Consider the following 13,131-nt stretch of genomic DNA (forward strand, 5'->3'; position numbering starts at 1 on the left):
AATGAGGGACGAAGAAGACAGGCCACAGAGAAAGACAGAAAGTGTCCAGAGTCAAACTTGATTTATACTCCTGCGCCAGGGCTACATGCTAGGCTACGCACGTAGCCATGCATTTATACTTGTGTGTCGGCGTCTCCTTCGTTCTGCAATTACACCCCCAAACGCTAGTCGGCAGTTGCGCTACAGCGTCCACTGTGTTGACTGTTGCCAGCCGTGCAGGCTAACTTCCGGTTTAGCGCTCCGCTAACGTGAATGGGGGTAAAATTGTAAACGTGCGGCTGGTGTAGCCTTTTCAAATGTTATCGACAGAATGGATCACATTCTGATAGCGAAACGAGTCATTTATAAATATATTGATTCACTGCGCTGGTTTGGCCGCTTATAAAAAGTTACTTCAGAGCACGGTCACTTCCTGTCGGCTCGGAAGCATTGCAAGGCTACCCAGCCTACCTTACGGTCTGAGTCGCCTCAACGTGTAGTTACATTTTTGAGGAGTTGCACGTCACGATAATTATAATGCAGAACAGAGGATGGCAAATAAGTCTGGTATCGGGCCACTTTTTTAAAACCCATTAGATTGCAGGCCAGAATATCGTCAAATGATGATCTAAAATCAATTAGTTTACATGCTCGTAGTTAGCTCAGTCAGTAGCGCGCAGGATTTCCATCGGGAAGGTTTTGCGTTTGATCCCTACACACTGCGAATTTTGTCTTCTCCCTTGTTAAATAAATTGATTATGAAGAAGCCGTTTCAATGCTTCTCATTCAGGGGAATCGATTTTCAGAGATGTGTCAAGCAAACCACACACTGTTTTCAATGTCTTTCAGAACATTTCAAAGTAAAATCTCTCAATTAAACTCATAATAAAGCATTGCTACAAAAAACCTTCTTGCGTTTTTACTTTGTAGGCAGAGTCACTTAAGAGAAAGTGATGTATGCATGTAAGTAACTGTTGCTGGCATGACATCTATTTCAGCAGCAGCTGCTATCAATATATTTATAGCCTATATATTTTTTTGCCGCTATAAAAGTAATCAGGCAGCGTATTGCCAACCACTGCCATCTACCATACCATCATACCCGAATTTAGCTGAATCCAGTTCTTAATGCAGATCAACTCAAACTCGTGTTGTTTTACAAGTCTAGGAATATGCCACAAATTATTCCCTCAGTCACTTGTGGGGAGGAGTGAAACAGAGGTTGTTCGCTCTTATAAATAGCTGGGTATTTGAATTGATGACTCCCTAACTTTTAAGCCACATGTGCTGTACCTTAATTTAAAAAAATCACTCCTTGTGAATTTCTGAATGGGTGAGTAGAGGCTACTGGCTTTAACTGGAGAATGTCCGGTGTTTTTCTACGACTGCTCCTCTCTTTTCCACTGTTTGCAAACCAATAAATCACAACCATCAGTCAGAGAGCCGCACGAGTCTCACGATGTCACCTGAGATCGAACGTCGGTATTAAATGTGTAGCTGGGAAACCGCAGCCCGCGTGCAGCAGTGTGTTTACAGCGAACAGCTGATGGAGTTAAGCGAAATACTGAGTCCAGAGTTGTCGTTTGAATTTTTCATCAATCAGGAGGTTTTTGCACAGAGCTGAAGTCCGTCTCCTCCTCTCAAAAACAAGTGGAACAGCTGTTCCTCCGACGCTCAGGCGACACAGACGTGATGCTACAGCTCTTGTTGGCTGGAAATGTTGTAATAACCTTCCAAACTGTCTGTGTTATAAATGTTGCTCATGGATAGTGGTTTCTAAATAATGATGCCTGTGCATCACTTTGTACAGCGTGCCGGCCTACAGCCTACATTAGCTGGTTAATCTGCCTAATCTCAGCAGGCCTTAAGACCGCTGTGGAAACTCACAATAGTGGGGGTGAAGGAACCTTTTAGTTCCTTCAAAAGAGATCTAGGGACTAAAAAGTCCCCAGTACATTTGGTGGAAAAGCGTCTTGAGTCGTCTGTCTGCACCTGTGCAGCAAGTTGCCCTGGGAAAAGATATTTTTAATACGACTCTCCTGGTTAAATAAAGGTTCTAATAATCTGAAACAACACATTACTGGCTCAAATAACATGTATATTAGATTCTACTCTGCATGGAATAATGTGTGACTTTTCTTTGTTGTGATATCGGCCTCGACGTGCTCTCTAAATATCGGCATCTGCCTTTGAAAAACCCATATCGGTCGACCACTATTTGATCCCACAGAGCTGGAACTAAATTGCAGACTACTACAAACTTTTATGTTCTCCTCCCCCCTTTAACTGAACCTCAAGCACTCATTATTATCCACCCTGCATTTAAGCTTCCTAGTTTTTAGTAGTAGTTGGAGCAGTAGATCACATCCAAGTGTCCAGGTGTGAATCAATTGTCAGAAAAGAATAGAACTTCTTACATAAAACATCACAAGCTTTGTCCTAAAACACAGCTCAAGTCTTTAATGTTCATCCGACCAGAACGAGTCACCAGAGATGGAGACTTTGCTAAAAGGTAAAGCCCTTAAATCATCATCCTGGGAGTAATAAAACATAAAGCGGCCTTAAGTCTCACCTAAATCACATAACAAAGACAGCATTTCCTCTTCAGGGAGACCTTAAACTGACCTGTAGAGCTGCAGCTAATCAAAGTGTACCTGGATGTAACTGAGCTCAGAGATCTTTGACTAAATTCTGATTCACATCAGGCTTTATATTATATTTCCTTTTTTTAATGAGACAATACATTTATATTTGTACCAAACATCAGCAGACCGTCTTTCCTCAAACACTCTTTTTTTTCTCTTTTCTCTTTATTTAAAAATAGTATATTTTCTTTTTTTAAAGAAAAGGCGAGTTAGTTTGTGAAGCATGTTTCACACAAAAAGAAATCAGATCAATATATAGCAAAGCAGGAAATAATTAGTGACTGAAAACAGAGTTGGCCTTTAATTACAGAAAGACACAACTGTTGTTATACAGATGGGTTTAACGCTGTGGAAATTTATTATTGAGACATGGCAGTGTTAATAATAACAGATGTTTTTAACCATTTATTTAACGAAAATAAAACCAAAAACAAGGCTTTACAAAATAAACTGTATTGTCTTTTTGCAAAGCTCACTAAAATAAACTAAAATATAGAGAAAATGTCAGTTTATTTCATAAGGCCGACATGAGCCTGCTATTATGGGTGGATATGACATTTATCTTCCTGTTTTTTTAACTGTCAGCCCCTCGCCTGGCATCATGGCTGCGAAAGGCATGAAATGGCGGCAGACTGAAACTATAAGCATTTTCAAAAACTAAAATAAACAAACCCGCTTTAAAAACTAATTCAAAGTAAACTTAAATTAAAAACAAAAAGTCAAAACGAAAATAAAAACTAATGTGAAATGCATAACTACACTAACCTTGCAGGCAGCCCTTCAAAACATCTCCTCTATAAAATCCAACTGATCCTTTTCCAGATCCAATCAGTTTTAAATTGGTTACAACCGCTGGTCTCAGTTAATTTCCATGAAAATCAACTTGCACTGACTTCCTCAACCTAAATGTCTGGACTGATATCTTTGGCTCTTACTCTAATCAGGCTTCATTGTTTGGACAGAGGATAAAACTGCACTAGTGACACAGCAGCAAGCTAGTAAAAATTTTTTGTTCACAATAACAAATTAAAGAGGTGGTATTCTGCTTTTTGGCTTTTCCCCTCTCCTTTATTTAATTTTTTTATATATATATATATATATATATATATATATATATATATATATATATATATATATATATATATATTTTTTTTTTGTGCATGTAACAGGTTTGCAAAGTGAAAAAGCCCAAAGTGAGTTCCCATCTCCCACAGAAAACTCTGCTCTGAACTGAAAACAGCTCGTTTGTAGTCCAGCCGCTTCCCTTTCAAGCTAAACGCGCCTCATATAACGCTCGCCGAGCGGCGACTCCGACACGCCCTCAGAAACAGCGAGCTGCAGCACACAGCTCTCCTCTCCCTTCCAAACACTAGCTACCCTCCAGGCAGTCAGTGGACAGAAAGTTGTTCCTGTGATGTAGAGACAGAGCTCAGTTAAAACTTTATGGATACAGATTAATAACTCACCGCTCTGAAACTCTCGCTACAGTCCGTGTTGCCGAGCCGGTCGGCAACACGTACGGCTTAACCCGAGCCGTTTACCGGCTTCTCGCTGACTCGCCCTTCTCTGCTTCTGATTGGCTAGTAGTCCTTAACTAGGAACTGAGCATGTGCAACTCCCAACAAAGATCATTTAGGAGACAAAATATCAAGATAGAGATTTTGATATCGTGCTCATCAGCTTATTGTAACTCACCTTGTCAGCCACGCTGTTTGGGATGAGCGTCCTGACCACCACCCCGGTCGTCTTCCCTCCCACGATGCCGAAGCCCAAACCAGATCCATCGTTCACCAGCTCGATTTCCTCCGCGTGACCCCACTGATCCTTCGGACGAGAAGACGCAGACACACGTTAGCGAGGTGTTTGACTGAACCAGTTGTATTTCCCCTGTCGCCCAAAACCAATGTCGAACAGGTTTACTGTTACAATGAATAACTCTGCTAACATTTTCATTTGGTCCTCATGTGTTTTGCAGATGTGTATTTTATAAAATAAAAAAACCACTGAAACAGTTGATCTATAGTCTTTTGATTGGGCGTTGATTTACAAATATTGTAAACGCCTTCACAATGACTGCTCATCTGCTTTTTCCAAATCTGTATAGAAAAGAGACACACTTGGATTGATTTTTAAAAAAAGGACAATAACGTAGGTTTTCTTTAAAGCATGATGATTTTTGTTTAACCTTTATTTACCCAGGAAGATATTTGATTTTGATAGAATCTCTTTTTCAAGAAAGGCAGCAAAACAGCATTTAAAAGTCTCACTGACATTTTATATACACACACACACACATACATGATAATACAATGCATCACATCTACACTTCTCTTTATAGACATCTAGCTTTCCGAGCTGAAGCCAACATTAATGCTAGCTAACTTACTGACGCAAATGTTACTGAAGCTAACGTCACTGAAGCTAATGTTACAGAAGCTAAAGTTACTAAAGCTAACATCGCTGAAGCTAACGTCACTAAAGTTAATTGATGCCAACGTCACTGAAGTTAATTGAAGTTAACGTCACTGATGCTAACATTACGGAAGCTAACGTTGCGGAAGCTAACATCACTGAAGCTAATTTAAATTAACATCACTGAACTCACTGAAGCCAACGTCACTAAAACCAACGTTACTGAAGTTAACTTCAATGATGCTAACATTATAGAAGCTAAAGTTGCGGAAGGTAACGTCACTGAGATTAATTGAAATTAACGTCACTGAAGTCACTTAAGCTAAAGTCACTAACAGAACTGATGCGAACATTACAGAAGCAAATGTTGCGGAAGCTAACATCACTGAAGCTAATTGAAATTAAAGCTAACGTTTCTAAAGCTAAATGAAGCCAATATTACTGTAGATAACTGAAGCCAACGTCACTGCGGCTAACGTTACCGAAGATAACTGATGTTAACGTCATTAAACGTTCATGTTCACCTGTGCCTTCTGCTAGGCTAAAAACTTTGCACTACATTTTGATTTTATTCTTTTTAAATGATCAAATAGGTCTTGATTTTATTTTTCTATTTTTCTTTAATGTAATTTTATGCACTCTTTTATATTATATTTATAAAATGTATTTATGGTACAACATGCTGTTTCTATGAGTCTGCCTTGTGTATAAATTGTGCTATAGAAATAAATTTGTCTTGCCTTATGTTCTTTAATGTTTAATGTTTCTGATTTGTTTGACATTCAAGCCACCTACCACCAAACCTGATGAACGTTAATGGGCTGAAATCATTTGATTCACAGAATCTTGTACAGTTATTGATGGAAGCAGAACAATCTGATCAAATTATTTCTATCAGTAGATCAATGAGTCAAACCAGGATAATTTAAAACCGATTCGTGCATCAATGATTTTAAACACTTCTGATCATTTTATTTTTATTTATATTTTGTGCGCAGGCAGCTCAACCAGTTCTCACATGGTCAAGACCTCTAGCCGTCACTTTGTAACACACTGGGGGAAAGTGTAGTGTCACTTTTGAACCCTAAAGGCAGGTTTAAAATATTTAAAGGTTCAGTGTGTCTTAGGCTTTATTGACAGAAATGCAATATAAAGATGGTGTGTAAAGACCTTACATAATGAACCGTTATGTTTTTATTACCTTAGAATGAGACATTTATATCTACATAACTGCGGGTCCCCCCTTCCATGGACGTCGCCACGTTGCATGTCATGTTTCTACAGTAGCTGAAAACGGACAAACAGCGCTAAAGAGCGCGTTTCATCGCTACGTTCTCTTGTTCTACTTCTGGTAGAATTCAGGCAGTGCAGACACTCATCACTGCGTTAAATACGTACGTTAGAAGAAGTAGTAGTAATATACTGCAGCGGTCGGCAAATAAGTTTTGCATCGGAGCAATATTTTCAACCATTACATGGTGGATGAGAATATAAGGCATACTATTCAGTTAGCTCAGTTGGTGCAAGGTGCAGGACTCTCAATCCAAGGGTTGAGTGTTTGATCCCACCTTGGGCTAACTTTTTTTCTTTTTTTTTTTTCCCCCTCTCTTCAACAAATGGATTCTGCAGCGAATGTTTCTCAGATCACAGCATGTGCTGCACTGTTTTTGTTTCGGTATTTACTGACTCTTTTAATGACGTTCAGAATTTTTCAAAGTAAAAGCTCAGTTCAACTCCAATACTGTATTACAGTAAACAATTATTTATTTTGTAGACAAAACCACTACAGAGGAAGTGATTATGTGAGTAACAGTTGACTGAACTCTATTTCAGCACCCCTATCATACATTTATATTTTTTACCGCTATCAAAGCACCGTAATCTGGCAGCGGGCCAGATATTATTGCTGCCGGGCAGTTTTGGCGAGTGTCCATAATCACAGAGCACGAATGTGTTTCCCTTGTCAGTGTTTGTATAAACTTTATTTAATATGTGGTTTATAATGGACTGTGGTGCAGAAACAGTGACAGTGTTTCCATGTTATCTGTCAGTGGCCAAGTCACAATAACATATGGTTTTAGTGAATAATTCAGTAAATGTAATTTCTTAATAAATCTACCTAAAGAAACCTCATTTCTTGACTGGCCACTCTCTGCTGTCTCAGAAGAGACACCTTTTGTGCTGTTGTCAGCCACCATAGCTGTCCTGCGCTCTTTGAAGAAGCTCTTTAGGGGGCAGTGGTAGACTGGACGGATGGTTGCAATACACAACCCTCGCCATTAGATGCCACTAAATCTCACACAATGAACCTTTAATAATAAAGTTTGAGTAAAGAGCTGGTTGGGGTGGACGGTGGGCCAGAAACCAGACTTCAAGAGACCGGTGTTTGTTTCCCGTGTGAAAAAAAACATTGAATATTTTAAGTTTTCCTAAACTTAACCAAATTGCGACATTTCACAACGTTAAGTAGTTTTATTTTTGAAAGCCTGACTGGAAATTGCACATTTATTATTGCCAACTTGACTGCAGAGCCCGAAAAACTCTAAAAAGCGACGCCAAAGGGTGTTTACCAGGCATCCGTGTGTGACGAGTTGGGCCTGAGAATGTGTTGGGCAGCTCAGCAGCCGCCTCACAGAGCTGCTGGCTATCTGTCCTGAGGTGAAAGTTCATTACTGAAGCTCAGCAGGTAATTACAAGCCGAGAGCACTTCCTCCTCTCCGATACCAGCTGCTGATCAATGAGAGGCTGCAGCGTGCACACACACACACAGGCTGTCTTTATGAAGTGGCTTTAATCACAGGTGGCCCTGGTCTCTTATTACAGCTCTGATCTGATAGGAGGAGGTCTCCCTCTGTCTAATGAAACAAACCTCCTCATGGGCTGATCCCAGGACGCCGGACGAGGCCGTTTGCCTGATAAAGTCGGATCACACTGAATGCGCTTGACGCTTCGCTCTCCAACAAAAGTTCACTCTTTTCACAGGAGAGGATCTGTTACTGCAGGTAGTTTACTACAGTAAAAGGTGTTGGATTTCTTCTGGTTCTGCTCGGCGAGACACAGCTAATGTTTAAATCCCGTTTGAATTGTGTCCTGAATTACACACATGATGTTTGTCAGTTTGAGTCGCACATTGTCGTAAAACTGTCGAAGTACAAGACTGAAAATATGTAACGACAAAAGAACACACACCCAAAAGTCGTGTATGTGAGGGAAGGGATTCTCTATACTACATCACGCTTCATCATCCATCGCAGCTCCACCCAGGCTTCCTTCTCCTTCCTCCTTGAAAATTAGGATTTTCTGGCTCCAGTAACAGACAGCAGAAGTAGGGCTGGGCAATAAAACAATGGTAATTATCGCAATATAATTTTCCTCAACAACAATATAATAAATATTATAATATATTGTCAATAAATATTTGCTTTAATTCATTTGAATCACGGACAAATTAGCACTTAATTTTCTATTAAAATATTTATTTTGTTGGGAAAAAAAAAAGAGGCCTGAAAAAAGATTAACTAATCATATTTGTTGAAAACAGATTTTATCATAATAGTTTTGAATGTTCCACCTCAGATTTGTTAAGTGATCCACTGTTTGGCATCAAGTGTCCTGTCCTTAAAGAAAAGTTTTGACCTTCTGGTTTCTTCAATTTTCACTTAGGGGCAAAAATCGGCCTTTAAACTTGAAAGAAATAATGATTTGACATACATCATGATAATTATCGATATCGAATGATATGAAATGTTTTAATCGTGACAACATTTTTGGCCGTATCGCCCAGCCCACAGCAGAAGTGACCAATAAAGTTAAACTCCAAATATCCTGACCATGCGGCAGACACGGCGAGTCCTGATGCACCACTGAATCGCAACACCAATCTGGTGGCGGACTTTTGTTGCTTAACACCAAACTGGAAATGTGTCCATTTTCTCGATTAATTGATCAGTTGTTAGGTCCAGAGAATGTGTGTTTCCCAAAGTTTAAGGTGACGTTCCTAAAATGTCTTATTTTGTCCACAACCCAAAAATATTCAGTTTATGGTCTTAGAGGAGCAAAGACAATATTCACATTTCAGCGATACGCAGAGATGCGTACTGGGAGAAAAACATTTTTATGTATGACATGTGAGCAGGATGACTGAGAGGACTTCACAGGAACATTTAGAAACTTTATCCAGTTGTTCTTTAGTTCATGTCCTCTTGGTTTTAAAAGGCCCCTTCAGGTTCCCTTAATTGTGCAATCTGTTGGGTTTTTATCTCTGTTCTTTCTGCTTCTCATCATTTTTAGGAGAGCCATAAATTAAGCCTAAACTTAAAGTAAGTAAATCCGCCAACACACCGTCCTAATCAGAGGGTGGGAAAACATTCACTAACAAGACAAAAGCTGTAAAATCATATCTGACTCGCTGATTTATTCGCGTCTTTATGAGTGACTTTACAGTTACAGTTTCCTGTACCGGCATTGGGTCGATTCCAGCTGAAGAGTTCGAAGCCAGGACAACATATCAGCTGTGAACGGCGGGTCAGAGCCACCTGCATCTCCCCGGCAGAGGAGTCTTGGCTTTGGGAGACGGATAGTTAGCCAGGCCAGACGATGAGCAATAAAATCTCAGCCAGAGCTGTGTTTTTAATGCCCACAGCTCCATTAAACGTGACCTCGATAGAAACGGGACATGAATAAAACAAAAGCAGGAGGATTGGAGCCTTGGTATGCAGGACGTGGCCCGGATCCAATGAGCCCGGAGGAGGAGGAGGGTAACAAACAAGGGGGACAGTGTAATTCTGTGTGATAATGACCCGACAATAGAGCCGGGCAGAATCATTACGGCTGAAGCTAACCTGTGATCCTCAGCTCACATTAACAGTCCAGACCTGCTCCAGTTTGTCACCACGTCGTTTTTCCTACTGGAATCTTTTTCTTTTGCTCATTTAAATGCCAAAGTTCTCAAACATGTTCACGTCCTCTCGTGTCTTTGGTCCAATAACTTAACATCTACAGTGCTGGTGATTCTTCGGCCTACTCTGAAAATACAACATCTACTGCGTGTTCGTCCAGGATGATGGCGCAGCGGAAGTTTGGTGGGCGTTGTTTTCTCTTGTTTTTGTCTGTAATGCGACGTCCCCAGGACGTCCTCGTCTCCATTAGGTTGTGGAGTGTTTATGCGTGTTCTGTAGTAGGTTTCAGTAGGCGGGGTCGTCGTCAACAACATGTATTGGAGCCACCTGGGCCCCGGTGTTCTCCATATATAAAGCACATCTTACCTGTTGCACTTTGGGAGACGCAGTTCTCTCTACTCCTCGCTCCTCATTATTGCAGAAACTACTGACTTACTGATTACCACACGACACGGCTTTATTTGAGTAATTGTGTTAAGTAAATGTTTAAGTTGTTGTAAATAAAGTAATAGTACCGTTGCTGCAGCCCGTTGTTGTTGCTGTGTGATCAATCATGTCAGGCTTTTGAGCCGGTCCGTCACAGTAAACTATTTCACTGTGGACTCCTTCCGCTTCCTGGGCACCATCATCTCCCAGTGGGAGCTGAACATCACCTCCCTCACCAAGAAGGCCCAGCAGAGGATGAACTTCCTGCAGGGGCTGAAGAAGTTCAGCCTGCCAAAGACAATGATGGTGCACTTCTACACCGCCATCATTGAGTCCATCCTCACCTCCTCCATCACCATCTGGTACGCTGCTGCCACTGCCAGGGACAAGGGCAGGCTGCAGCGTGTCATTCGCTCTGTAAGAAGGTGATTGGCTGCAATCTTCCATCACTTCGGGACCTGTGCGCCTCCAGGACTCTGAGGCGAGCAGGGAAGATTGTGGCCGACTCCTCCCAGACAAAAACTGTTCAAGACTTGTGTCTTTATTATTCTTCCATAACTTATAACGTATTTTGTCAATTCAATTCAAACCTTTACTTGTCTCTAACTTTCTGTGATCACTCGTGTTACAGCCGATCTCTCAGCAGAGCTGCTGGATTTGGTCATTTTGTCTGACGATGATCGCGGATAGCTACTGACGGCTGGTTAACAGAGTGTTCATCCTTAGACACATAAGTGGAGATAGCGTGGGTGCGGCCGCCCCAGGGCCCTGGTTGGTAGGGGGCCCGATACGTGGGCCGTACAGTTTAGCTCAGTTAAGGTGGACGCGGATGAACAATAACGTTGCATGCAGCTCTGCTGAGCCGGCAAAATTCAGCAGCTCTTATCAAACAGTCTCTTCACTCATGGTGTCAACGGTAAACCACCACAAGAATGACATGTACCAACTTAAACACTAATTTCTAAGGAGATAATGTTTTAATAAACATAAATCATAAAGTGACATTTCTATTTCAAACAAATGGCAAACCTTTTAGCACATTTTAACAAAACCCACTTCCCCTTTCTGCATTATGGGAATTCTGAGGGACGGACATAGGCTGCGCAGCGGTTTATTTACAGCGTCAACTTCAACGTCAAGAGCATTTTGCATGCTGGATTTTTGTTGGATGTTTAAATTTTGTTGATTTGGTGATTAGTGCTTTTTGTGCTTCTACTATGATTAAGAATCTACGTAGTAAAAATGTTTCTTTTTTGTCTGATTTTACTGTGTTGACTGTTGATAAACGATCGGAAGTCTGTACTGGGTATTTTATTTTGAAAATGAAATGGATTCTGTGCCGTTTCTGCGTCTGGCTTCCTGTCAGGTTCATCTGCGCTGTGCTGCTTGACGCTGGGACGCTTCTGGGACGCACTGCAGAGCTCCTGGTGTGAGCACAAACATTTAGTAGAATAACTGCGATCAGCTCCGGCAGCAGCGAGGCAGACGGACATTTGGAGCGAGTCCGGGGTCATGTAAACTTGGTTTAAATGGCTCTGTAGCAGGTGGTCCCCGTGATGAAGCTCCGTCCCCAGTTAGACAACAGAAACAGAAAAATATGTAGATAAAAACAATTAAATAGTGAATTCGGCTGCATTAAAACACAGAGGCAAGCCTGTCTCACTTTATTCTCCTTCTCTCTCCAACAAACTACAAGGGCTGAAACAATTTATCGATTTATTCAATTACTAAAAGCATCGACACAAATTCTTCGCATCGATTAAATATTCCATAGAATACTCAATTACTAAAACCATCATTAGCTGCAGTCCTACAAACTACACAAATCTAGTCTTGCTGTGAATGCGTTAAGACTAACACACACACACACACACACACACACACACAAGCTGCTGATCTCAACAAAAAAAACCATCAGCTGTCTGTAACGTTATCTTTTAAAATGACGTTTCTCTGATCAATGGTCCCGGCTCTCCCCTACATTCACTGACTGACTGTTCCTCACTGGCAGCAGCAGCTTTATTTGCTGGTTTATTGTTGCTTTAGAGAAAACAATTATGAGCAAAGGCTCCTCAGATCGGGAAATGCTGGATTAATTAAAGCCAATTAAACAGAACACAAGCTTCACCTACCAAATCCACCACAGGTGAAGTTATCTACAGTGTGACCTTTGACCCTTCATCTCACTTCAGAGTGCGTTTCAGACATTTATCCGTGTCTCTGTCCTCGCTCTCTCCTGCCTCGCTGCCAGTCTTTGACTCGCCCGTCATGTCGACATTCATTGATCGCGCCTCCACTCAGACTTAAATACATATTGTCAGGAGCGAAGCTGCAAGTGGAGCACTAACTTGATTTCCTATAGGCTTTAAGGTCATAAAAATAATCCGAGTCAATGTCAGCAGACTTACGGCTCATCATAAACAGGAGGTCTCCCTCTGAGGCGGAGGCGTGGTTTCAAAGTGCCCTCCAGTTATGATTGACGCCCTCGCTGCAATGCTTGTTTTGAGTGACAGCCAAGCTGCTGGATGAGGTGTGTTTGTGTAGCTGGCTGAACACACAGTACAGTATAAAGCGGATTTCAGTGATGCTCCAAATCTCTACAGTAGCTGGTTTAAGATCTGACCTTAAATATAATTTCACACTGAGCCATAAAACTCAACAAGGAACAAATGTGCAAACTCTTTTCTTTCAAGTTTTGTTGGAAAATGAAAAAACCTGACACCTTGTTCTGCAGCTCAACATGCACCAACTCATTTTAATGTTAAATTGCA

At 41.1% G+C, this 13,131-nt stretch overlaps 1 protein-coding gene across 5 annotated transcripts in view; it reads right to left on the reverse strand.

Moving 5' to 3' along the window:
• patj (PATJ crumbs cell polarity complex component) overlaps positions 1-13,131 on the reverse strand; it is a 202,823-nt gene that overhangs the window by 175,759 nt on the left and 13,933 nt on the right. For all 5 annotated transcript variants that reach the window (XM_038698650.1, XM_038698651.1, XM_038698647.1 and 2 more), the window contains exon 7: positions 4,320-4,448. In XM_038698650.1, coding sequence (XP_038554578.1) covers positions 4,320-4,448 — 129 coding nt within the window. The remainder of the gene's footprint in view (positions 1-4,319; positions 4,449-13,131) is intronic.

This window comes from Micropterus salmoides, unplaced genomic scaffold (genome assembly GCF_014851395.1).
Source record: "Micropterus salmoides isolate LMB-PRFRI ecotype aquatic unplaced genomic scaffold, ASM1485139v1 Ms_hic_scaffold_5, whole genome shotgun sequence".
NCBI classification, from domain to species: Eukaryota; Metazoa; Chordata; class Actinopteri; order Centrarchiformes; family Centrarchidae; genus Micropterus; species Micropterus salmoides.